Here is a 27,843-nt window from a genome sequence, read left to right as displayed (position 1 = left end):
ACTGTACTTAATCTTGGTGCAACCTCAACGTGACAAAAACCTGACTGTGTCTCTGCTTGTCTGTGTGTGTGCAGAAAGAGATTTTATAAAGAAATGTATAATATATACAATAACAGTAGCAGTTATGTTCGATGTTGCATTGAAAAATACTAAGTAAGTGTTTATTATGTTGGCTGTACAAAAAAATTATACTTATCCTAGAAGTGTCACACCTCTCATGAAGATAGTTTACTCCTAGAAGTAGCTGGATCAACCATTCCATGACGTGTCCTTCAGTGAGATTTTCACCTTTGTCCTTCTGCTGCTGCAGGTAACAGTGAAGATCTCCACCCTAAGAACGTAAAATTATACAACAAAATAGCGATCAATATTTTTAGGACAGTTATACAGGATATATTCAGAACATATGTGCACATAACAGACATGATAATCATCCCCACATTACCCAAGGCAAAATTAAGTAGACTGGAAAATTCACAGGATGATAACAAACAAAATGTTATTAAAGGGATATTCCAGGCCAAAACTTTTTGTTATACATCAACTGGCTCCGGAAAGTTAAACAGATTTGTAAATTACATCTATTAAACAATCTCAATCCTTCCAATAGTTATTAGCTTCTGAAGTTGAGTTGTTTTCTGTCTAACTGCTCTCTGATGACTCACGTCCTGTGGGGATATTCTCCCATCATGCACAGCTCATGGACGTGACATCATCATTGAGCAGTTAGACAGAAAACTTCAGAAGCTAATAACTATTGGAAGGATTAAGATTTTTTAATAGAAGTAATTTACAAATCAGTTGATATATATAAAAAAAGGTTTTGCCTGGAATACCCCTTTAAGTGCATATTTCTCTTAAAAGTGAAAAAGACATGTTTTTATTTAAAATAAAATGTAGGATCCTAGGTATAGATGAGCAAATTTTTGAAAAATTCAATTCGGCCACTTCGCCAAATTTTCCCAAAAAATGTGTTTCGGTCTGAATTCATTTGCGGCAAATTGCTATTAAAAACAGCTATTTCTGGCCTGCAGAAAGCCTCAATAGGGGTGTAGAACACTTTGCCTTGATGTAACATGCATAGGGTGTGTGCTAAGTTAGTGAAATAATACTGTTATTCAGTATGACATGCAGATCAGAGGCATCGCTATTAGAATAACTGTCGCAGAGAGGCACAATGACAGAGCCTGGAGGTGGCATCAGTATGAGGAGACCATATAGTGGCTGAATGACACAGAGAGGAGGTGGCGGCAGCATGAGGAGACCATATAGTGGCTGAATGACACAGCATGGAGGTGTTGGCAGCATGAGGAGACCATATAGTGGCTGAATGACAGTCTGGAGGTGTTGGCAGCATGAGGAGACCATATAGTGGCTGAATGACACAGTGTGGAAGTAGTGGCAGCATGAGGAGACCATATAGTGGCTGAATGACACAGCCTGGAGTTAGCGGCAGCATGAGAAGACCATATAGTGGCTGAATGACACAGCCTGGAGTTTGTGGCAGTATGAGGAGACCATATAGTGGCTGAATGACACAGCCTAGAGTTGGCAGCAGCATGAGGAGACCACATAGTAGCTGAATGACGGCCTGGAGTGGTGGAATGTAAAAAAAGAAAAGACCGCGTACGGCACCTCATGTATTAACCAAGATAAAGAAGGTGATATCACAGTTATTCCATCATACAGCCCCTTTAAGGTGGCCGCTCACCTTTTGGCAGAAAGTTTAACGCATATCACTTCAATAAGAGATACTGTTGAATCCTGCTGCTAAGCCGGAGGGTCTTCAGGGATAAGCTGTCCTGTAGTGGCATGCAGAGTAGATAGGAAAAAAGAGACCAACGGTTCCAGGCGCTGCAGGCTCAAGCATCAGAGTCATGGATTGTCTTGTAAAAGATCAACTTGTGGATCACTTTTATTAGATTAAAACATAATAAAACATAGTACAGCAAGGATGACACATTTCAAGGGTATGCCCCTCTTCCTCAGATCAGTATTGAGTTGGTGGCAGCATAGAGTGGCTGAATGACACAGCCTAGAGTTCGCAGCAGCATGAGGAGAACATATAGTGGCTGAATGACAAGCGTGGAGGTGGCGGCAGCATGAGGAGATCATATAGTGGCTGAATGACACAGAGTGGAGGTGGCAGCAGCATGAGGAGACCATATAGTGGCTGAATGACACAGCGTAGAGGTGGCGGCAGCATGAGGAGACCATATAGTGGCTGAATGACACAGAGTGGAGGTGGCAGCAGCATGAGGAGACCATATAGTGGCTGAATGACAAGCGTAGATATGGCGTCAGCATTAGGAGAACATATAGTGCCTGAATGACACTGTGTGAAGGAGGCAGAAGCATGAGGAGACCATATAGTGGCTGAATGACACAGCGAGGAGGTGGCGGCAGTATGAGGAGACCATATAGTGGCTTAAATGACACAGCCTGGAGTTGGCAGCAGCATGAGGAGAACATATAGTGGCTGAATGACACAGGCTGAAGGTGGTGGAAGCATGAGGAGAACATATAGCGGCTGAATGACACCGCCTGGAGGTGGAAGCAGCATGAGGTGAACATATGGCAGCAGTATGAGACAGCTTGGAGCTGGTATAAGCATGAGGAGAACATATTGTGGCAGAATGAGACAGCCTGGAGCTGGCATCAGCGTAAGGAGAACATATGGTGGCAGAATGAGACAGCCTGGAGGTGGCATCAGCATGAGGAGAACATATGTTGGCAGAATGATACAGATAACAGCAGTAGAGAGTGTAGAAATGAAGAGAGATCACTCACCGCTTCTGGTGCTCATTCTTTATTTCAGGGTGCAGTTTAAAAGCCCATACAGGAGGTAAGTTCAGACGCCAGCAAGACACTTATGCTCATGCATTATGTAAAACTTAACTTTTAATAGCGTTATTGCTATCAGTGTGTGAAGATAAAATATATAGATTTTTTTTTAATCAAACAAAAGGAAAGGTGTGCAAAAAACACCATGTGCCACTTACACCACCAAGTATTGATGTGATGCAAAGACCTCTAAAAGGTGGAAGGCAACAACGTATGGTCCATTGTAACCGGTGAGGGTAAAAACTTCCCCTGTGGCATTATTAATTCCCTTCTTTGCAAAAAGGGCCCTAAAAAGGGCGGCCCCACACAGGAACCTCTCTTTTCCACTTAGACCTGAGAAATAGCAGTGTTTGTAGGGTGAGCAATACTTGCCAAAAAGGGAATTCATAATGCGAGAGTAGGGCCTTACAGGGGAAGTCTTTCCCCCTCTGGTTACAATGGACCATACGTTGTTCCCTTCCACCTTTTAGAGCTCTTTGCATCACATCAATACTTGGTGGTGTAGGTGGCACATGGTGTTTTGTAACTGTAACTGGGGAGCAGCACCTTAAATCTGTTTGGCACTTTCCATATTTGTGAAGTGTTGGTGTGACACCATGGTCAATCTACTCTTATGCATCAGGCATTGGTGGCTGGAAATCCTGGCTGATCCATGCTTGATTCATCTTCACAAAGGTCAGTCTCTCAAAATTTTTCGTAGACCCCCGACGCACTAAACTCCCGCTCTGATGGCACACTACTGGCCGGGCAGGACAGCTTTTCCAGGGCAATCTCTGCTAGTTGCGGCCACAAATCAAGTTTGGCTTCCCTGAAGTCCAGCGGATCTTCAAGGTGTGTTGGCATGGTCATGTAGGTGGCAAGATATGCCACCACCTGCTGGTTCAAGTCCTGCTCCAGGTCTACCTGCTGTTGATCAGTTGCTTCACTATGTGGGTGAAGAAAGGTACTCATCAGCGACTGTAGACTCAGTCTGCTGCTGATGGAGCTGGTACTGCTCCTGCCACCCCAGCCCTCCCCAAAAGCCATGGCAGTGGAAGTTGAGCACAGAGGGTCCCCTCAGACCTGCGAGAGGATGGACAATGGTGCAGATAGACATCGGCCAGCTGACTCTCAGTGGGTGTAAAAAAGGCCCCCATTTTGTGGCAGTAGCGAGAGTCCAATAAGGTGGAGAGCCAGAAGTTATCCCGCTGCCGAATGGTGACAATTCGGCGGTAACTACGCAAGCGAGTGAGCATGCATCGTGCCATTTGTGCAAGTGACTGGGAGGGACTCCCTGCCTCCATCTCCACTGCGTGTGTCTGCGTCCTCTGTCTCGCCTTCCTCACAACACTCTGGCTGCTCCTGCTCCTCCTCTCTTGTCAGATGACTAGAAAAAAATGCCCATCTCGCAAAACCTAAATTGTGCTCCACTGGGCCCCTCCCCCTCCAGTTCAGCCCCCACTGGGCTAATGTGGCCATGAGATGTAGGCGCCACGTCTCCAGTGCCCTGACCAGCCATTGTTTCCCACACGTGTTGAAGTAAATGCAGTGGAATGAGATTGTTCATCCCGTAATGCTGGTGACTTACTAATAATGTGGCTTCCTCTAAGGGCCCGGGCAAACGGCAGGTGTCACGTATGAGCTGCCACTGATTCACATTGAAGTTACACAGGGGAGTCCCCCTATCCGCTTGGATCACCAAGAAATCGGTGATGGCTTTTTTCTGTTCATATAGTCGGTCCAACATATGGAGGTTGGAATTCCAACGTGTGGAAATGTCGCAAATCAGACCGTTCTGAAGCTGCAGCTCAAGGAGGGTGTGCTTTGAGGTGTACGAATGGCTGAAGTGCATGCAAAGTTTCTTTCCCATTGTCTTGCAGATGGGGGGAACACTTCAGGAGACGCTTGACAACCAGAATGAACACGTGTGCCATGCAGGGCGCATGGCTGAGGCTTCCTTGTCGCAGCACAGACAAGATTTTCTTCCCGTTATCAGTCACCATGGTTCCCATTTCCAGTTTTTGTGGAGAAAGCCATGATTCACTTTCTCGATAAATGACTTTTAGCAGTTCCTCCCCTGTGTAACTCCGTTCGCCAAGGCAAAGCATGTGAAGAACAGCGTGAGACCGCTGTGCCCTGCATACATGGTATTCTGGAGGGGCACTGAGACTTGTCCTTACAGTGGAGGCTGAGGACACGGTGGAGGATGAGGAGGCGGAGTCGCACACTGTCACAGGACCAAAGGCCTGAGTGGGTGGAGGCGGAAGTGGCATAACCTGTTGTGGCTGTGCATGAACCACATTTACCCAGTGGGCTGTAAAGGATAAGTATTGTCCCTGACCGTAGTAACAGCTCCACACATCGGTGCTGCCGTGCACTTTGGTACACACTGACAGGCTCATGGACAAGCTCACCTTCTGTTCTTTGCCTTCTTCGCAAAGAAATTATGGCTTGGGACTCTCCACCTTGGCTCAACACAAGCCATCAGTTCTCTTAAAGGTGCAGAGTCCACCACTTGAAAAGGGAGGGACTACAGCACCAGAACTTGGACAGGAGCACATTCAGATTTTGCACCGTTGGATGAGTGAGCGCATACTGTTGTCTCTTGGACATGGCTTTGCCGATGGATTACATTAGGACCCTGGCCACAGTTCATCTTCTGCCGACACATCTTGCATGTGGCAAGGTTAACATCCTCCGATGCTTGATGAAAAACTGCCACACTGCCGATTAATGGATTTTCCCACCAACAGTCCGCACTGATTGACTTCTACTGCTGCCAACTCCAGAAACCCCTGTTCCACTACCTCCTGGAAAGGTAGGCTGCTGCGAAGCATGTGGTCTACCCCGAGTATGTTTGGCTCCAGACTTTCCACTTCTGCTACCATGCTGACTGCCAACCATGCTACCACCTTGCTGGCTCAGCTGCTGGCTCACGGGCAACCTGCAACCCTCTTCTCCTGATGATGATGAAGCCCCTTCTGCACCCGGCTCCCAAGTGCGATCGGCTTCATCATCATTGAGTTGTGTCTGCACGTCACTGATGTCTTCCTCAGGTTCGTCAACAGTGTCTGCTTGAATGCTCACAACACCACCTCCCACGCCACTCTCATACTCACTTCTTGCCCGCCTAGTGGAGGAAGCGGCAGATGTCTCCTCCACTTCTTGGCTGGGCAGTAGCTGCTGACTGTCTTCTAGTAGATCGTCCTCGCTAAATAGTGGAGCTGAACTCACAGCATAAGATACTTCTGTGGGGAAGGGAACAGCATAGGACAGAGGCAATGGGAGGACAGGGACTGCTCCTAAGCCATGCTAACAGAGGGTTGTGTCTGAGGAACCCACCGACTGTTGACTGGGGGTGTCAGATGTCACTTGTGATGAAGTGGATGACCATGTTGACCAATCAATGACGGCATCTGCCTGATGAATTTTGGCCTCTGCCACTCCTCTGTGCACGTCCTGGCACTTCTCTGCCTGAATACTTATTGCGTATATGAGGGGAGAACAATACACTCCACTACACTTAAACAGTATTTGTCTACAACACCAGCAGGTGTGTACTTTTGGCTGTCCTTTCACATTATCTCGGCCCTGAAGACTTTAACAGCAACAAAATGGTACACCACTTAGATGTATGTATGTGGTATGCACTTATGAGGGGAGGACAATGCGCTCCAGTACGCTTAAAACAGTATTTGTCTACAATACCAGCAGGTGTGTATTTTTGCCTGGCCTTTCACAGTATCTAGGCCCTTAAGACTTTAACAGGAACAAAATGGTACACCACTTAGATGTATGTATGTGGTATGCACTAATGAGGGGAGGACAATGCGCTCCTGTAGGCTTAAAACAGTATTTGTCTAGGGTCACAGGCGCATGGCTCACTGAGAAGGACACGTCTGCTGTGAGCTCCGTGCTGCCCACGTCTATTTAGCCCTCTCTAGCGCCGAATACTAGCTCCACCAGTGCTACTGACCCATTGAACTGCTCCTTAGCATGTGCCGGTCTCACAAGCGGGGCTCCAGTCGAGCAATGCAGGCTCTCTCGCAATCTATCCCGGAGTTATTCCGGGTGGGGACCAGATCTAAGATGGAGGCGTCCAACTCCACCTCGCCTGTTGGCCTATCTGACGGTGATGAAGCGCAGAACTCAGAAGTCCTTTCCCCAGCGGCAAATGTTCGGCAATATCAAATCTCTCTTCCACACAGCTTTGTTTAAAGCAGTCTTGGACTTTACCTCACAAATACAAGAGCTTGCCCAGCGTGTTTGTGATAATGAGACCAAAATTGATGAGCTGGCTGACGCAGCAAATGAAGACAGGCGCAACATAGATGACCATACCACACAGCTAAGTACCTTGGAACTTAAACTGGAGGACTTAGAATATCGGTCAAGCAGGGTGAATCTGCGGGTCCGAGGCCTACCTGAAGCTGTTACCGACCTCACTAAAACAGTCACTGCTCTTTTCTTTGAACTCGCTCCACAGCTTGAACCTGAGCTGCTGCGGTTTGACCGCATACACCATGCTCTAGCCATACCCCGGAACCCTGAACTTCCACGCAATGTTATCTTGAAGTTGCACTATCCGAAGGTACAGGACACTCTGCTGGAGGCTGCCCCAAACTTATCTTCTTTACCGGGGGTCCCACCCTCAGTCCACTTATACTCTGATTTGGCTCCTACGGGAACTCTGCCCGGCGACACTAGCTCTCCAACAAGCACAAATAAAATATCGGTGGGGATTCCCTTTTTCCTTAAAATCCTGGATCAATGGATGCTCATATACAGTCCGCAATCTAAAGAAGGCCAAGCAAGCACTTTTGCAGGAGAACATCCCGGTGGGTACAGTGTCACCGCAACCCCAGAGGGCCCCGCTCCCAGCACGTACCTGGACTCCCGCACCTCGGCAGCGCCGCAGCTCTCGGGCATTGAGGGAGGACACTTTACCACCATAATGCGGGGGGTTTTCATCTACCTTTTTATTATTCTCATGAAGTTTGGTTCTACACAGCTGATTATATGATGGTGACTTTTCTTATTTTCTCAACTCTGTGATGCCTGATCCTGTTTTTCCTCATATTTTACCCACTGCACTTTATTTTTGATGCTGGGACTCCTTATCTCTCTTACTTTCTCTTTTCTCAATTTCCCTTTCTTTTCCTTTTGCTCCTTCCCTTTTTTTTCCTTTTTTTTCGCCTTACCTTTCTATCCCCCCCCCCTTTTTTTTTACCTTTTCCTTTCTCTCCCTTCCCCGTCCCAATCTGTTCTTTTTCTTCTCTCTGATTTTTCTAACCCCCCTAGACTAGCACTTGCCACCACCATTATCACCAGGAAAAAGAAAGGGCAAAATAGAGGGAGAAATAGAGAAAAGAGGAAAGTAGAAGGTGGCAGCAGAGTATGCCAGGGGTCAAGAAAGAAAGGGGGAAAAGAAGTGTTCTCACCCTACTCCCCCTGGACACTTATTTTCCCCCTTTCTTTCTTGACCCCTGGCATACTCTGCTGCCGCCTTCTTCTTTCCGCTTTTCTCTATTTCTCCCTCTATTTTGCCCCTTTTTTTTCCTCTCCTTCTTAGCCTCCCCCCCCTTCCTCCTCCTTTTTTATAATTTCTTATTTCTTATAATTTTGCAGCTTTTTTTCTCCTATGCCACTATTGATGGGCTGTAGCCCATCTATTATGGGCTGGAAGCGGAACAGAATACTGTGTCCTGGTATCCCTATACAAGGGTATGGAAGTACATTGGCTCACTTCGCTGAGTGTGCTATCTTTCCTGTGTATTGGTTTGTCTGTTTTGTTCTTTCTTTGTTATGTCTTTTGTTGTTTTATTTTTATTTTTTGCTCTGCCAATCGTTCTTTTTTAAGTACTAATATCATGCCACATGCCTCTCAGGTGACACTGTCTGTACATATAGTGATCTCGCAATCTCTACTGTTAGCTGCCTCCCCCCCCCCCCTTGCCAGGGTACTAGCTACTCAATACCTCCATGTAAGGATTCGGCAGGCTGGTGGTGGATCCTCTGTGTAAGTGAGGGATTGGCGTGGACCGTACTGGAGGACCGGTTATAAGTTGCTACTGGTTTTCACCAGAGCCCGCTGCAAAGCGGGATGGTCTTGCTGCGGCGGTAGCAACCAGGTCGTGTCCACCGGTAACGGCTCAACCTCACTGACTGCTGAGACTGGCGTGGTATAGGAGGACTAGACAGAGGCGAGTTCAGACGTAGCAGAAGGTCAGGGCAGGCGGCAATGGTTCATAGTCAAGGGCAACGGCAGAAGGTCTGGAAACACTGGTAATGGCACACACAAAAACGCTTTCACTAGGCACAAGGCAACAAGATCCGGTAGGGACAGGAAGGGGAAGTGGGTATTTATAGTGTGGAGGTGATTGACAACTGATTGGACCAGGCACCAATTAGTGGTGCACTGGCACTTTAAATCTCAGAGAGCCGGGGCGCGCGCCCTAGAGAACGGGGCTGCGCGCGCAGGGACGTGACAGCCGGGGAACGGGACAGGTGAGAGGATTGGGATGCGACCCGCGGACGGGCACGTCCCGCTACGCGGATCGCATCCCCGCCGGCAGTCGCAGTGCAGCGCTCCCGGTCAGCAGGTCTGACCGGGGCGCTGCAGACAGAAGAACGCTGCGAGCGCTCTGGGGAGGAGCAGGGACCCAGAGCGCTCGGCATAACAGTACCCCCCCCCTTAGGTCTCCCCCTCTTAGGTCTCCCCCTCTTTTTGGAGCCCAGGAAGCTGCGGACAAGCTCCTTGTCATATGGCATTGGAACAACATTCGAGATTCCCAAAGCCTCACCATAGGAAGGGGCAGAAACAGCCGGTTTGGCAGGGACACTGGTGGCTGGCATACCGAAGGTAGAGACAGGAGCAGGGGAGATCGGAGACTCTGGAGGCAAGATGTGCTGAGGAAAAACTTCGACTTGCTTTACAAAGAAATCAGAATAGTCCAGACACACCTCAGGAAGGCCAGGCAAAGGTGTGGCAATGGAGACTTGGCAAGAAGGAACTGAGTGAAGACAACTCTTGTGGCAAGAAGATCCCCAACTTTTAATGTCCCCAGTGGCCCAGTCGAGACTAGGCGGGTGACGTTGGAGCCAAGGCAAGCCCAGAAGAATTTCAGAGGTGCAGTTAGGCAGAATGAAAGATTACATTTTTTCATGGTGAAGTCCAATGCTCATGGGCAGGTGTTCAGTGCGGTAGCGCACAGTGCAGTCCAATCTCTCTCCGTTTACTGAAGAGATAAAGAGCGGCTTGACGAGACGGGTTACTGGAATACTGAACCTATTGACAAAAGAGGCCTCAATGAAATTTCCTGCTGAACCAGAGTCCAGAAAGGCCACAGCGGAGAAAGAAGTCTTAGTACTTGCGGGTAGAGAAATCCGTACTGGTGTAGTCAAACGTGGAGAAGAGTTTACACCAAGTGACGCCAATCCCACGTGAACAGGGTGCGTGCGTTTCCCTGACACGGAGGACGAATAGGACAGTCCACCAGGAAATGTTCGGTACTGGCACAGTACAGGCATAAATGTTCATTTCTGCGACGAGACCTCTCTTCTTGGGTCAGGCGAGACCGATCCACTTGCATTGCCTCCTCGGCGGGAGGCACAGGAGTAGATTGCAGAGGATTCTGGAAGAGAGGTACCCAGTGATCAAGGTCCTTTTCTTGGCGGAGCTCCTGGCGTCTTTCAGAAAAACGCATATCAATGCGGGTGGCCAACTGGATAAGTTCAGACAGGGTAGCAGGAATCTCTTGTGCGGCCAGCACATCTTTGATGTGACTGGATAAGCCTTTCTTGAAGGTCGCGCAGAGGGCCTCATTATTCCAGGATAGCTCAGAGGCGAGGGTGCGGAACTGGATAGCGTACTCGCCCACAGAAGAACTCCCTTGGACAAGGTTCAATAGAGCTGTCTCGGCTGAAGAAGCCCGAGCTGGCTCCTCAAAGACACTGCGTACTTCAGAGAAGAAGGACTGGATAGTAGCAGTGGCAGGATCGTTGCGATCCCAAAGTGGTGTGGCCCAGGACAAGGCCTTTCCAGATAGAAGGCTGACCACGAACGCCACCTTAGACCGTTCTGTAGGGAATTGGTCTGACATCATCTCCAGGTGCAGGGAACACTGGGACAGGAACCCACGGCACAATTTAGAGTTCCCATCAAACTTGTCAGGTAGGGACAAGCGGAGTCTGGAAGTGGCAACTTGCTGCGGAGGAGAAGCAGGAGCTGGCGGAGGAGATGGTTACTGCTGTAGAGGCAGAAGCTGCTGTAGCATGGCGGTCAACTGCGACAGCTGTTGTCCTTGTTGGGCGACCACGGTGGCTAGGTCAGCGAGACTTGGCAGCGGCACCTCAGCGGGATCCATGGCCGGATCTACTGTCAGGATTCGGCAGGCTGGTGATGGATCTTCTGTGTCAGTGAGGGATTAGCGTGGACCATACCGGAGGACCGGTTCAAAGTTGCTACTGGTTTTCACCAGAGACCGCCGCAAAGCGGGATGGTCTTGCTGCGGCGGTAGCAACCAGGTCATGTCCACCGGTAGCGGCTCAACCTCACTGACTGCTGAGACTGGCGTTGTATAGGAGGACTAGACAGAGGCGAGGTCAGACGTAGCAGAAGGTCAGGGCAGGCGGCAATGGTTTGTAGTCAAGGGCAACGGCAGAAGGTCTGGAAACACTGGTAATGGCACACACAAAAACGCTTTCACTAGGCACAAGGCAACAAGATCCGGCAGGGACAGGAAGGGGAAGTGGGTATTTATAGTGTGGAGGTGATTGACAACTGATTGGGCCAGGCACCAATTAGTGGTGCACTGGCCCTTTAAATTTCAGAGAGCCGGATTACCACACAGACCAGACATCAAGGGCCAAATAAAGATGGAATGAAAAGGAGGACGGGGTTACCAAATCCCCACGCGTTCCGTTGCCACACAGGGGCAACTTCCCCTGAGGAAGTTGCCCCTGTGTGGCAACGGAACGCGTGGGGATTTGGTGACCCCGTCCTCCTTTTCATTCCATCTTTATTTGGCCCTTGATGTCTGGTCTGTGTGGTAATCCAGCATAATACTAATGTTGCAGTCAGTTAGTGTATGGTTGATTATATTTATATTGTGATATATATTGCCTATTGATATCATTTCTTTCTGTAATACTGTTTGTATATGATCCGCGGACCCGACACAAGGTTGTTTATTGCATTATTGAGGCCGGTTTCAGGTAGGAGAGGGGGTTCATGGCCCCTCCCCTAGTTGTGTGCTCGCCTTAGTTAGCCAGAGATTTTATTGTTTTTAAATATTTTTTTTGTGTGTGCAATTGCATGTCCTAATATATATTTTTTGTACTAATAAACATTGTTGATTAATTATATTGGGTGTGCTACAGCATTGTCTGATATCTGCACTATTTGCTGAACATCATTTAGCTGATGTCTGGAGGGAATATAACGGTATCTCTCATGGATATTCCTATTACTCTTCAGTGCATCGTCATTATACGAGAATCGACTGGATCCTGACCAATACGCTGACACTGTCTCACTTATTGTATGCTCCCCATGTCCCTGCGTCTTGACCAAGATCTTGACCTTGTTTTGGCTGTATTTGATTTTGGGCCTCGTACTACGTGCCTTTTAAATGGCGTCTTAAAGAATCATTATTGACCATGCCTAGAGTCAAAACTCAACTAGAAGGAGATCTAATGACTTACTTTGCCTCTAATAGCGACCCTGCAATGGAACCACAATGGGTGTGGCTAGCACACAAAGCATATATCCGTGGTTGAGTAATCTCCTTGGTTACGGGAATAAAACGAGATAGAACAGCGGTACAACGAGCATTGGAATCTAAATTAGTTAGACTTACTTTTGCCCATCAACAGTCACCTTTCTTATATTTATTTTAATCTTTAAGCGACACCAGGGCCCAGCTGGATGCACTTCTCTCTACAGGAGTGGAAAAGGCTCTCCGCTGGACGGGAGCGACATATGATCAGTTTGCTAATAAGCCTGATCGTCTTTCGGCTTCCATACTTAAAAACACAACTTAATTTAATAGGGTGCACTGCGTCCAGCTGCATCCTGGCCTTCATACCTCCCACCCTAACTGCATCTATGATGCCTTTCATGCCTTTTATTCTACCTTGTATACCCCTCCTTCTAATTTCCCTAATAGTGAGATTATCTGACGTGATTTTCTTTCAACAGTCTCTCTACCGTCTCTCTCCTTTTTAGATAGAGAGGAATTGAACGCTCCAATAACTGAGGAGGAAGTCTCCAATGCAATTGACCGCTTTAAATCAGGCAAGTATACAGGCCCTGATGGCCTCTCGACCCCGTGTTATAAAAACATTTTCTTCCCTTCTTCTCCCTCACCTATCCTCATTTCTTAACTCTATCTTCACCGCTCCTTCTTTATGTTCTGACTTCCTAGATGCCCTTATTACTGTCCTTCCTTAAAGACCTCCTTTTGCCTGCTATCTACCATCCTATTTCACTCCTCAATATTGACTCTGAACTCTTGACCCCTATCTTGGCAACTTGCCTCAACCGGTTTCTCCCAGCGTTGGTGCACCCTGACCAAGTCGGGTTCATTCCAGGTCGTCAGGCCCCCGATAATGTTCGTACTATCCTAAATCTTATTCAGTGGTCCAATACAACTTCAACACCTATGTTAGCACTGGCCCTAGACATAGAAAAGGCCTTTGATAGCGGCACATGGCCTTATTTATTTGCTGTCCTTTCCAAATTTGGAATTTCTGGCCCATTTGTCCATATGTTGCATCTGTTATACTCAAGCCCGACTGGTTACTTGAAACTTCCACAGACCAACCCAAAGCCTATTTCTATTTGGTGTGGTATGAGACAGGGTTGCCCCCTGTCTCCTGCCCTGTTCACATGGTGATGGAGCCTCTAGTGGCTTTGATTCGTCTTCACCCAGACATTAGTGGAGTGTCAGTGGGATCCTCCGTATATAAGACTAATCTTTTTGCGGACGATCTCTTACTCATGCTGACTAAGCCATTGGTATCTCTACCTAACCTGTTCCAAATGTATCCACTTTCGGTGAGCAGTCGGGACCTTACCTCTTCTTACCTCTTCTTTACCAGGCTAGTTACCCGCCTCTCTACCGGTCCATTAGGTCAGACCTCCGTAATTGGGATTTGCCACAAATCTCCTGGCTCGGTAGAGTGAATGTGATTAAAATGGTGATTTTGCCCTCGTCTGTTATATCTCTTTCGCACATTACCTATCCCTTAGGGGACCTTTGCCTCCTCCAGCGTGATGTATTTACGTATATATGGTCAGGGAAACGCCCTAGAATAAATAGGACTTTGATGCATTATCATAGAAGAGTAGGTGGTCTATCTGTTCCACACTTTATTTGATACTATTAGGCAGCTAGAATAGCACAACTAGCTTTGGTTCAAGGTATGCCTCGAATCTTCGCTCTTCTCTCCCTATTCCAACTCTGCTTTACTTTGGTCTTCTTGTTCTATTTCCTCGCTATTGCCTTCTTCTGTCTGGATCGCAATACATGCTCTCTCCTTGTGCACTTTAAACTCTCTCTCCAATCACCCATCTCACCTCTCCTTCCTTTTCTTGCTAACCCTCTCTTTGCACCTGGACTTCAACCCTCTGCATTTCATTGGTGGGTGGAGGCCAAATTGACCCATGGATTTCTTCCTCTTACTGCCCTCCTATATCTCATAGTTTTTCCCCTTATAAGTGTAAAAGAGAGTGTCACCATTTCCTGTATGCATTTTTACCATAATTGTTGGTGGCATATGCCTAATCCATATCTTGCTATAAGATGATATTGTACTTCATACTTCTACCCATTAAGACTTGCAGACTGACTGATGCAATCTATTGTTCATGTGTTGCCGTGGGGGCTTTTGTTTATGTTTTTTGTATGATGTTTTATTACATTGTCATGTTTTCGTTTTCAATAAAGCGTCTTGGTTTGACTGTTAAAACAGTATTTGTCTACAACACCAGCAGGTGTGTACTTTTGGCTGGCCTTTCACAGTATCTAGCCCCTTGAGACTTTAACAGGAACAAAATGGTACACCACTTAGATGTACGTATGTGGTAAACATTTATGAGGGGAGGACAATGCGCTCCAGTACACTTAAAAAAGTATTTGTTTACAGCACCAGCAGGTGTGTACTTTTGGCTGGCCTTTCACAGTATCTAGGCCCTTAAGACTTTAACAGGAACAAAATGGCACATCACTTAGATGTACGCGCAAGTTACACTTAATAGAGGAAAATTCGCTTTTAGTGCTCTGCTCACACTAACTGGCTGGTTACTATTAGCTTTTCAGTTTTTGTCACACCAGTGCTGCAGCACACAGTCGCTGTGTACTACACCCAAAATTGCACTCTCTCAATCCCACTCCCTTCTCTGTCACTGCTTCTAGGCTGGATTTGGGCTTGAGGTGAATCACTGCTGTAAAAAAGCTTTTCTGTGAAACACACTGCTCTCTGTCCCTCTCTCTCTCTCTCTCTTTCTCCCTGTAATAAAATGCTGATGTGAGTGGCCGCAAGATGGCTGCCGATTATATAGGACATCACAGGGGTGGCTGCCTGCTGATAGGCTGCATGCTGCATGTGATTTAGGGTCGTCCCGCTGGCCCTTGTTCCCACCTTCCCAGGATTCTTTGCCCCATGTCCTCACATGTGGATCCGCCATTTTAGATGTCCTGGAGCCTGGACTGGACTAAATGGAGTTTAATGAAGCAATTTGCACGATCGAACCTCGGCAATATTCGCATTTGTTGCGAATCTAATTTTTCCTGAAATTCGTAATGAATTTGGATTTGTCAGATTCGATTCGCTCATCCCTAATCCTAGGCAAACTTTAGATGGGTGACATACATATTAAGGTTTGCATGATCTTTAAAAGGTTGTCCCATCTCCTTATTTCAGCTTTTTCCAACCATCTAGTGTTTGCAGTGGCCGAAGGTGGTTGGGAAAGGTGAAAGCAGCCTAAGCAGTTACGTCATTTGTCTAACTCCCATTGACTTTAATAAGAGTTACACAAATGTTTAGCCATGCTGTTTATGTAACACCCAGTTGGCTGTAAAATGAGTAGTAATGAGATGGGACAACCCCTTTAAAAGAGTTGTCTAGTTTGGACAACTACTAATTGTTGGAAGGGTCTTTTGACAATAAGCTGATTACAAAGTGTTGCCTTTGTTAAGAACCCCCAGTTATCAGCTGTAATATATGGGGAAACTTTGCAATGGCACCACAAGGGAGATCAAGCATTACATAGTGCTTTTTTTATTCAATGGGTTCTCTGTATTATGCAGAACCTCTGTATTATGCAAAATCTAAATATGCAGAACATGTTCCACTTGATGCTGGCCATAAACACAAATTATCCTGTTGAAGGACCATGACTTTGTTTAAATCTACCAACAACCTAATGTCCATATGTACTGTTGGCCAATCTCTCTTAGAGAAAGAGGATAAGCCATGTTGAATACTTTTTGTCAGGTCTCTTTAGTTTTCATCCAAGATGAGTGGTGCAATAGTTATCCAGTAGCTTCTTCTTTCACTTTCCTTTATAGCAATAATATGCATACTCAACCATGCCAAATGTTTCTGTTCATGTTGACATGGGTGTTGATAGTGAGTGATCAATCACTTTAATTCATAAAAAAGTAGTTTGGTACATGGAGGAGGTATAACCCTTGCAAATACAACATTAACCCTTGTATTTACAGAATAGGACCAGTAATCTTATTCTTATTATGAATGCTATGGGTGATTTCACCATAGAGATGTACCTCACAATATTCTGTAACAATGCAGAAATCAGTTTTCTCCAGGAAACTTCCAAAGAACTGGACTATGAATGGATGCCTGAGGTTGCCTAGGAGTTTGGCCTCTCTGGCTGAAGGAAGAGTGGCGTCCCCTCTTAGGGTATTGCATGGAATTCTTTTTATGACTTTCCTGTAATACAATTAATGAGAAGAGGGTTACATGGAATTGTACATTATTGCATTCTGGACAATCTTCCTGATATTATTTATGATTAGAAACATATTGAAAATTCTATCATTCTTCTAAAGAATATGGATCAGTTTAAACTGGTATCGTACAAGGATATAGATGTACCCTTTTTGCTTTAGTTGTAACATACATGCAAAGAATATGTCCCTATAGCTGCTATGTGCCCCACAGAAAGAGGGTCTATTCATTAGAGATGTCGCGAAATGTTCGGCGGCGAACGGTTCGCGGCGAACTTCGCATGTTCGCGTTCGCCTCGCCGGGGGAACATATGTGAAGTTTGATTCGCCCCCTATTCATTAACATTGTGGTAAACTTTGACCCTGTGTGTCAAAGTCAGCAGACACATTACAGCCAATCACTAGCAGACCCTCCCTTCCAGACCCTCCTACCTCCTGCACGGACTCCATTTTACTTTCATTCAGCATGCTGTAGGCTTAGAGAGTGGAGGGAAAGTGAAGCTGCTCTTGCTGTAATAGGGAAAGCGATAGCTAGGTGGTTAATTCAGGGTCCACTACACTCCTAAACCACTAATATAACATCTGCTTTAAGGACAGCACCCAAAAAGGCCCTTTTTAGGGCTCAGATATCAGTCCGTGTCTCTTGCAACAGCTGGAGGCGCCCTGGTTGGGAGGGAACCACAGGTTAAAAGGGGTTCTCCGGTTGAAAACTTGATTTCTTTCAAGCAGCTACAGTATTAGAAGGGCTCAAAGATCAGTCCGTGTGTTATGTAACAGCTGGAGGCACCCTGGTTGGGTAACCTCTGGTTAAGGGGTACTCCGCTGGCAAACTTTTTTTCAGTCCAGCAACTACACGATTAAAAGGGCTCAAACATCAGTCCGTGTGTTTTGCAACAGCTGGAGGAACCCTGGTTGGGGACCACTGCTTAAAAGGGGAACTCCGCTGGCAAGCTTTTTTGCTCATTGTCACACTAGTGCAGTGATGGCGAACCTATGGCACGCGTGCCACAGGTGGCACGCCGAGCCCCCTCTGTGGGCAAGCGGGCACAGGCCCCCGTCACATTCGGGACATCCCTGTGTCCCGAAAGTTTGAATGTCCTGGTTACCTCTCTGCGGCCCGCGTTAACTTTAAAATAGTGTGACCGCCAAGAGGTGGCGCATGACATCCCGCTGGTCACTTACCATGCGCGCGTCATCCTAAGTGACCAGCGGGACGTCCTCTTCGGTGTTCCGACCCAGACATACAGCCTCCAGCCATACACTGTATATGGCTGGAGGCTGTATGTCTGTGTGTCTGTGGGGGAACACTGCCTGTCTAATGTGGGTGGAACTTTACTGCACCTAATGTGGGGGATGGACTTTACTGACAAGCTTGTGGGGGGAATTATACTGCCAACCTTGTGTGGGGGGGGGGGGGGGGGAACTATACTGCCAACCTAGTGTGGGGAAATATACTGCCAACTTGATGTGGGGAACTATACTGCCAACTTGATGTGGGGAACTATACTGCCAACCTAATGTGGGGAACTATACTGCACCTAATGTGGGGAACTATACTTCCAACTTGATGTGGGGAACTATACTGCCAACTTGATGTGGGGAACTATACTGCCAGCCTAATGTGGGGAACTATACTGCACCTAATGTGGGGAACTATACTGCCAACTTGATGTGGGGAACTATACTGCCAACCTAGTGTGGGGAACTATACTGCCAACTTGATGTGGGGAACTATACTGCCAACCTAATGTGGGGGAACTATACTGCCAACCTAATGTGGGAAATTTTTCTGGTACTCTCTGCTGACATCTCTGTACATTTTAGCAACAGTGGATATTAGATGTATGTTAAGGGTAGCATGGTGGCTCAGAGGTTAGCACTTGCAGCGCTGGGGCCTTGGGTTCAAATCCCACTATGTGCTGCCTCAAGGGGGGCTCTTACTATGTGCTGCCTAATATGGGGGAATCTATGTGCTGCCTCAAGGGGGGCTCTAACTATGTGCTGCCTAACATGGGAGAATCTATGTGCTGCCTCAAGGGGGCTCTAACTATGTGTTGCCTAATATGGGGGAATCTTATGTGCTGCCTAAAGGGGGGCTCTAACTATATGCTGCCTAATATGGGGGAATCTATGTGCTGTCTAAAGGGGGCTCTAACTATGTGCTGCCTAATTTGGGGGAATCTATGTGCTGCCTAAAGGGGGGCTCTAACTATGTGCTGCCTAATTTGGGGGAATCTTATGTGCTGCCTAAAGGGGAGCTCTAACTATGTGCTGCCTAACATGGGGGAATCTATGTGCTGCCTAAAGGGGGATCTAACTATTTGATGCCTAAAGGGGGCCAAAGCACGTTATTCCAAAGAATTTAGGAATGTTAGGTGATTTATGCCCTTTATGGATTAAAACCAGACTCTGCATCAACTATGTAATTTTCCATGGGAGTTTTGCCATGGATTCCCCTCCAGCACGCCACAGTCCAGGTATTAGTCCCCTTGAAACAACTTTCAAATCACTATTGTGGCCAGAAAGAGTCGCTGTGGGTTTTAAAATTCGCCTGCCCATTGAAGTCAATGGCGGTTCGCCCGGTTGGCAAACTTTTGCGGAAAATTTTATGTTTGTGACATCTCTACTATTCATGTGTCCAAGAGTTACTCTGTTTTTTTATATATGAGAAGGGGCAAACATATGACAACATGAGATATTTGGATAAAGGATAAATTGGCATGTATCATTGCCAGGTTGTGGGTCACATTTCAATTTTGCTATGGTAGTCCTTGACTTCTATGTATTGTCAAGCAGTGAGAAGGAGGCTGGATAAAAGGGTTGGAAAATGTACAGTATGGGATATGGTACAAAGTAAAAGTAAGAACTTAATGGTTTCAGATGCAACTCGAGACAAAACTAAACGCTAAGATTTAATTATATACATTACACAGATGACTGAAATATCAATTATATGAAGGGTTACTATATGAGTGGTCATTTCCAATTCTCCGCCAAGAGATCTCATATTAATTATTTCATGTCCTGCAAGAAAGGTAATTAAAATAGCCGAAATCTCCTCTGTCGCGTTCCAGGCTAGTGAAGTAATTGATTTTGACAAGGCTTCCTAATATGCAAAATGAAACTGTTAAGTCATCATTTAGTAGTTTTCACAAATCCCAATACATTGATATTGTGTCTTGCACTTGAGGCCTTTCCTAGACCATTCATGTACAGTTTTTGCTGGATGCGTCCGAACAGGCATTCAAAGGATTCAATCATTCTTGCTCATTAAGTTTTTAACATACAATGCATTTGGAAAATTTTCATACCTTTGACTTTTTTCACATTTTGTTATGAAGCAGCCTTGAGCTAAAATTAACAGTTTTCCCTCATTATTTTGCACCTAATACCCCATAATGACAAAGTAAAAAAATTTTTAAATTTGCTAATTTATTAAAAAGGAAAAACTAAAATTTCCCATGGATATAGGTATTCAGACCCTTGGCTTCAAAACTGTCAATTTAGCTCAGGGTCTCCCACTTCTCTTGATAATCTTTAAGAAGTTTCTACACCTTAATTCGAGTCACCTGTGATAAATTTAGTTGACTAGACGTAAAAGACACATCCCTTTCTATATAAGGACTCATAGCTAAGAATGCGCATCAGAGCAAAAACCAAGCCATGAGGCTTGAAGAACTGCCTGTAAAGTTCCGAGACAGAATTGTGTGGAGGCACAGATCTGGGGAAAGATACAAAAAATTCTGATGCACTTAAAGTTCCCAAAAGTGCAGTGGCCCCCATAATTCTTAAATGGAAGATTTTTGGTGCAACCAGGACTTTTTCTTGAGATGACTGCCTTACCAAACTAACCCATTGGGGAAAAATTACCTTTGTAGGAGAGTTATCCAAGAACATAATGGTCACTCTGGGTAAGCTCCAAAAATGCTGTGTGAAATGGGAGAAACTTCTGGAAGGTTAATTGCATCACTGCAGCACTCTACAAACAGCATTGGGCATTACTGCAGAGTAACCAAAATGAAGTCTCACAGTAAAAGACATATAAAAGCTGCCCTGGCATTTGCAAGAAAGCACCTAAAGGACTCTCAGACTGTCAGAAAGAAGATTCCCTGGCACTGCTAATAAGCTGCCCATACCATCCTACAGTGAAACATAGTAATGGCAGCATCATGGTTTGGGGTATTTTTTTTGGCACTGGAATATGGAGATTGAACAGGTTGGAGGGAAAGATAAACAGAACAAAATACAGAGATTTTATTTATACAAACCTGATCCAGAGTGCCCTTCCCTTCAGACTTGGCCTAATGTTCACCTTTCAACAAGACAATGGGGGAGATTTATCAAAAACTGTGCAGAGGAAGAGTGGTGCAGTTGCCCATGGCAACCAATCAGATTGCTTCTTTCAATTTTAAAGAGACCTGTGAAAAATGAAAGAAGCAATCTGATTGGTTGCCATGGGCAACTGCACCATTTCTCCTCTACACATGTTTTGATAAATCTCCCATAATGACTCTAAGCACACAGGGACAATTATGTGAATGTCCTTGAGTAGCCCAGCCCAAGCCCTGATTTGAACCCACATCTCTGGAGAGACCTGAAAATGGCTTTCAACTGACGGTCCCCATCCAATCTGACAGAACTTAAGAGTATCTACAGAGAGGAATGTCAGTAGTTACCCAAATCCAAGTGCACAAAACCTTGTGGCATCATAACCAAAAAGATTGGAGGTTGTAATCACTACCAAAGGTCCTTCAACTAAGTATAGAGTAAAGGCTCTTTATGTTCTTGCATGTGTTCTTGCATATATATATATATGTATATATATATATATATATATATATATATATATATATATGCACATGTGGTGTCCCGGTACCGCATCATATACAGTACCTATGTATGTGTGGGTCCCCATAGCCAGAGTCCCTAGGACGTAGGGATCCCTGTCACTTAATTAACCCCTTGTCGCCTCTATTTCTACTAATAGACCAGTGGTCTATATAAGGTTAATGTAAATATAATGATATATCTGTAAATAAATGGTTGATTACCTGTGCCATAGCGTTGCAGGACCTACGGGTCATGTGACTAGGTGACCTCTATGGTATTAAGCTTAAGGAGTTTTGGAGGCCCTGTGATGTAAGCAATCCCATTACTCTCTGTAATGGTGAATGACAGATGTTCGGACCAATCGGATTTGCCCCGCCCCCTGCCCATATAAGGGAGCGGCAGCCATGTTTCTCTCTCTTACCTCGTGGGCTGTCATGAGAGAAGGATCTGCGCAGCAACTAACGCAGTGAGTTCGGCCCGAGCCTTGCAGCAACGGCTGAACAATTCTAAGTCTAGAGTGTATCAATCCCCAGACACTCTGCAGCATCACCGGACCTAATAATACCCCTAAATCCGGACGGATCTGCAAATATCTACCCTAAATTCAGAGACTGTATCACTAGCTCAAGGTCCGCAACAACTGCCAGTCACTAAGCAAGATAAGGACTATTTATAGGAGACTGTTACTGTGCCTTGGATACTGCAAGCACTTAAGTAAAGTTGTTCAAGTTCAAGTTCAATCTCTTTGTGGACCTTCAGTCATTTCATGCACCTACCGTTACTGGGAAGGGCGGCGATAGGCCGGAGCATTGACTCAGCATACCAGCCCTCAGCCTGGCGTCACGAACTATAGGGTTAACATTAACCCCTCATATACCGATACCATACCACCACTACCATACACCCCCCAAGGGCTACCACACACATATAGGGGAAGATTTATCAAAACCTGTCCAGAGGAAAATTTCTCCAGTTGCCCATAGCAACCAATCAGATCGCCTCTTAAGGACTTAGCCCTTTTTCACCTTAAGGACTCGGACGTTTTTTGCAATTCTGACCACTGTCAATTTAAACATTAATAACTCTGGAATGCTTTTAGTTATCATTCTGATTCCGAGATTGTTTTTTCGTGACATATTCTACTTTAACATAGTGGTAACATTTTGTGGTAACTTGTATCCTTTCTTGGTGAAAAATCCCAAAATTTGATTGGTCGGCCGATAAACCGGCCAACGAATCAAGGCGATCGTGAGGTGGCACCAGTGCCACCTCACCCCTGCTGGCTATGGCTGTTCGGGGCCGTCAGAGACGGCCCCGATCAGCCAGTAATTCCGGGTCACCGGGTCACTGGAAACCCGATTGACCAAAGAACGGCCGCAGATCGCTGGACTGAATTGTCCAGCGATCTGTGGCCATCGCCGACATGGGGGGGCATAATGACCCCCCTGGGCGATATGCCGGGATGCCTGCTGAACTATTTCAGCAGGCATCCGGCTCCGGTCCCCAACCGGCTAGCGGTGAGGACCAGAAGGACTCGGAATGCAGGGCGTATCCATACGCCCTGCGTCCTGAAGAGGTTAAAAATGAAAGAAGCGAGCTGATTGGTTGCTATGGGCAACTGCACCACTCTTCCTGTGCACATGTTTTGATAAATCTCCCCCATAATTCTTATGTTCATGCAAAAATTTAAATGGGCAAAAATGATGTATTGAATGCAGATGATGGGGGAAAACTTGAATTTTGTTGATTTTAGCACAAGACTGTGATATAACATATTGTGAAAAAAAGGGAAGGGTCTCAATACTTTTAAAATACACTGTGGCCCTGATTTACTAAGAGTGGAGTTTTATATAGGGTGTAAATTCCCTACAATTTTTCCCCCACGGTATTTACTAAGGTTTCCCTGCATTTTGCACTTTTCCCTACATTTCCTTATTTTTTTACACATGCTCTGATCTGTCGGATTTTCCTCAGCACAAATCCACTACATTTTCTGGGGAAACCTAAGTAAATATGTTGGGTTTTCGTGAAAATGTCAGGAACACGCCCCTTTTCCATGACCATGCCCACTTTTCACAGCAGCCACGCCCCTTTTTCGGATTTTCACAGTAAAATGGAGATTCATTTGTTTTTTTCTTTTCAATTCTGGCGCAGACAGAATCTGGCGCACAGCCCGAGGAAACATGTCGGGTTTACAATAGTAAATCAGGGCCTGTATCTTTAAGATTTATTTATAAAACAGTATGGAGTAGTTGCTTAACCCCTTAAGGACCAGACCAATTTTCATTTAGCATTTTTGTTTTTTCTTCCTCTCCTTTTAAAATCCATAACTCTTATTTTTTCCCGTACAGGCCCATATGAGGGCTTGTTTTTTGCACGAACAATTGTATTTTGTAATGACATCTTTCAGTTTACCATAAAATGTACAGCACAACCCAAAAAATATTATTTGTGGATGGGAAATTTATAGGAAAACTGCAATTTTCTGACCCCTATAACATTTTTATTTTTCTGTATGAGAGCTCACGTTTTGCACAGTGATCTGTAGTTTTATCATTTGTATTGTTTATTTGTTTTGATGGGAATTTTTTAAATAATTATTTTCCAATATATGATGTGATTAAAATTAGTATATTTGGTGTTTGGTATTTTTTTTTTACATCTATGGCGTTTACCGTGACGGATCATAAACATTATATTTTAATGTAGTTTGGATATTTATGCACACGCCGATACCAAATATGCTAATTTTTTGTGGCATAGCATTACACAGCTCTACTGAGTTGCCGACATCTTCCACTTTCACTTTAGATGCCATGTTTGGTATTGATTACAGTGTCTAAAGGGTTAAATAGCGGGCAGCAGCGGGATCGCTGCTGCCCAGCATAAGCAGTGAGTCTGAGGCTACTGATAGTAGCCGCCACTCACTGCTCTCAAAGCCGCTTAAGGATTCAGGGGGCTTACAGGTACACCCTTGGTCCTTAAGTACCAAAATCCCCTTTTTATTTCTCTTCCAAGTGTCAAGGAGTCGGGCCAAGCTGCTCAAGTGCCACAGCCTGGCACATCTCCCACTTCCCAGCCCTTGATTGATGTTCTGTGTTGTCACTCAAGGAGGGGCTGGGAGGGGAGGGCAGGCAAGAAAGCGTGCCAAACTGTGACACTTGAGCATCTTTTTCCTGCCTCCTTGACACCTGGCTGAGAATAAAAAAACAATTTTATAAGTTTGGCAACCACCATCGGCACCAGGAAAGGTACAGTTTGCTTTTATACCCAAATTACTATCCAATGGTGCTTGCAGCAAATAGAGCTGGCACACTCACTTTAAGCTCCACCTAGAGGTCACTGCAGACAGTCAGAATTTTATCATTTGTGTATGCAGAGGTTTTAAAGCCCTGGTGCTTGAATGTTTGTTGACCTTTCAGAATTTTCTATAATTTTGCCTAAATCTGGCCTAAAACTACATCAAATGTCCTATAAGTCCTATAAGTACGTAAAGAGAACCAAATCTAACAAATTAGTCAAAATATTAGACTTGATTATTTATTGGGGGAAATATCACATATCTGAAAGTGGCAAAAGTATGTGAACCTTAGTATCTGGTATGACCCCCTTGTACAGGACAAACTGCATCTGCATATCAAATACATCAGTCTGTTCACTGTAGGCTAGTTACTACCAGGCAGCAGCATATATTTACCTTCCTCCACTAATTATACGCTGTTGCCCCATCTCTGCAGCTCAGTCACATCACATTTGTCTGAAACAAGAAGGATTTACAGGACAGTTCATGTTTAATTTATTCTTCTGTTCTATAAAATGTCCTCAATAAGGAGTAACAAATTAGCATGTGCATTATCAGAGAAAATAAAAGGAATGAGATGAGCGGGGGAGAGCGAGGGGGAGCATAGCGGAATGCTGCACAGAGGAATTGTGAGTGTCAGCTGAACAATAAGAGATTAGGGGTAGGCACAGAACAAAAAGTAAAGAGCTGGGTGTTTAGGAGATAAACTGGGAATGGATGATAGGTAAGGAATGGGCAACTATTCACAACTACACTTAGCATAAAATACTTGGTTAGCTTTTTATAAGTAGAAAGGAAGGTTTTATTGTAATTTAACCCATTATGTCACTTAAAAAATTCCAAAAAAGCCAAGATAGGGTGTTAGAACTGGAGATGTTATGGGCTGTCCCTCTGATTGACTATAATACAAAGGATTTGTTGTAGTCATAGGGGGTACAAAATTTACAGTAAGACCTGTGTTCTGGAATGTGAATGTGAATCAGGACCCAGAATGGATTGTAAACATTTAGGTTTGATTGCAGTTAAGCTAAATATCACATATACAGGGGTCCAAGAATTTGATATATAGGTCCTTATTGGCAGGATCCTCAAACTGGAGTTCTGCAGGTGGACAGCTTAATATAGAAAAAAGCACTACAGGGAAATGTTTCCCTGCCCAGCAGTAGGTTTAGTCATGTGGGCTAATGTTTCTCACCGCATGGCATTATCTACCAGTTAGGTTGCAATTCTGGACCCGCTGAATGCCAACATGATAAAGTTTCTGTCTTTCCATATCCTAAAACTAATGCTGTATGGACTGGAAGTCATTTGGGGGGAGTTTAATGAGGGGGGTTGTAAGAGCTTATCAAGATATAAAATCTAAACTGTGATTGGCTGCTATATAAATAGTTTTAGGCCATGTTCATGCCAAAACAAATGCGGTGCCCCGACACCCCCCATTTCCATTCCCTGCCCTGCCCGAGGCCCCTTCTCAGATTAAACTGAAGGGGGCCTCGCATCTCCTGGCCGGTCTTCCAGCCTCAAATAATGCACATAGTAAGCCAGGACAGGGACCCGGACACTGCAAAGCAGCAGACGTCCATCCGTACGCAGGCATGTCCTGACGTCACGGACATCCCTGCCCCGGCTTCTCCGCCCCTAGCAGGAAGGAGCATCGCTGGCGCTGCATCCTGACAACCAAGATATATTTATGTTTTGGGGCGGGGGGGATAGGGCAGAAGGGGACAGAGGGGGTCTGCGGTGGGGGGGTTCAGAAAAGTTGAAAGGAGGATGGGTTAGGGGACTGAGGAGTCTGGGGGGGGGTGATAGGGGACTGAGGGATCTAGAGGGAAGGTGATAGGAGACTGAGCGGTCTGGGGGGGGGGTAGGGATCTTGGTGGGGCAGGGCTTTTGAGGGGGTAGGGGACTGGGGATCACACAAGTTGCAAAAACTTCTACTTGTCCAGGGACTAAAATGTGAGCCCAATCCATTTGTCCTGGTACATAAAATAAGGGAAGGTTTAGTGTTTTCCTCCTCACTTTCTAAAAGCCATAATGCTTTCAAATTTTCACCTATATTTTGCACACCAACTGTACTATGTAATTATATTACAAATTTCACAAATTTAACAAATAGACAGCAAAATAAAAAATATTTATATTTGTGGGGAGAAACTGAAAAAAAGAATTTGCAACATCTGCTTCTACGCAGAGAACTTTTTGGTACAACTGATACCCTATCTTTATTTTGTAGGTTCATACGATTACAACGATATCCAACTTATATAAATTATGTTATTTTTTACTGCTTTTTAAAAAATTATAACTTTTTGTACAATAATTAGTATGCCTAAAAGTTGTCCTATTATGATCTCCATAACCTTTTTCCATATACAGGGATATATAAGGCTCATTTTTTGCACCATAGACTTTAGTTTTTATTGATATAAATTTTTTTTTTGTTTTGACTTTTGATTGCATTTTATAAAATTTCTTTTAGGTATATGAAACGACCAAAAAATGCACAATTCTTGACTTTGATTTTTTTAACGTTAACACCATTGACCATGCAGTTTAAGTAAAGTTATGATTTAATAGTTTGGAAATTTACCTTGACCTATACCTAATGTAGGGGAACTCCGCTGCCTATAACTAATGTGGGGGAACTCTGCTGCCTATACCTAATGTGGGGAAACTCTGCTGCCTAGCTAATATGGGGACAAACTACCAAACTAATAGGGGGGCTTACCTACTACCTACATAGGGGGTTTTCATAAATGGGGCATCTATCTGGGGGATTTACCTACAAGGGGCATGACTATCTACCCGGTGGAGATTACCTGGGGGACGTTAACTACCTGGGGGCATGACCTACTAGGGGCCACTACCTCCTGGGGACACTACCTACCTGGGGGCATTTCCAACCTGTAACTT

At 45.3% G+C, this 27,843-nt stretch overlaps 1 protein-coding gene across 3 annotated transcripts in view; it reads right to left on the bottom strand.

Moving 5' to 3' along the window:
- LOC130276524 (serine/threonine-protein kinase Nek11-like) overlaps positions 1-27,843 on the bottom strand; it is a 654,676-nt gene that overhangs the window by 400,353 nt on the left and 226,480 nt on the right. For all 3 annotated transcript variants that reach the window (XM_056526012.1, XM_056526011.1, XM_056526013.1), the window contains 2 exons: positions 16,617-16,782; positions 213-331 (listed from right to left, as the gene is read on the bottom strand). In XM_056526012.1, the coding sequence (XP_056381987.1) occupies positions 213-331; positions 16,617-16,782 (285 nt within the window). The remainder of the gene's footprint in view (positions 1-212; positions 332-16,616; positions 16,783-27,843) is intronic.

This window comes from Hyla sarda, chromosome 6, assembly GCF_029499605.1.
Source record: "Hyla sarda isolate aHylSar1 chromosome 6, aHylSar1.hap1, whole genome shotgun sequence".
In the NCBI taxonomy this organism is placed as follows: domain Eukaryota; kingdom Metazoa; phylum Chordata; class Amphibia; order Anura; family Hylidae; genus Hyla; species Hyla sarda.
Note: the sequence above shows the minus strand (reverse complement) of the source record. Positions and strands in the feature narration are given on the sequence as shown.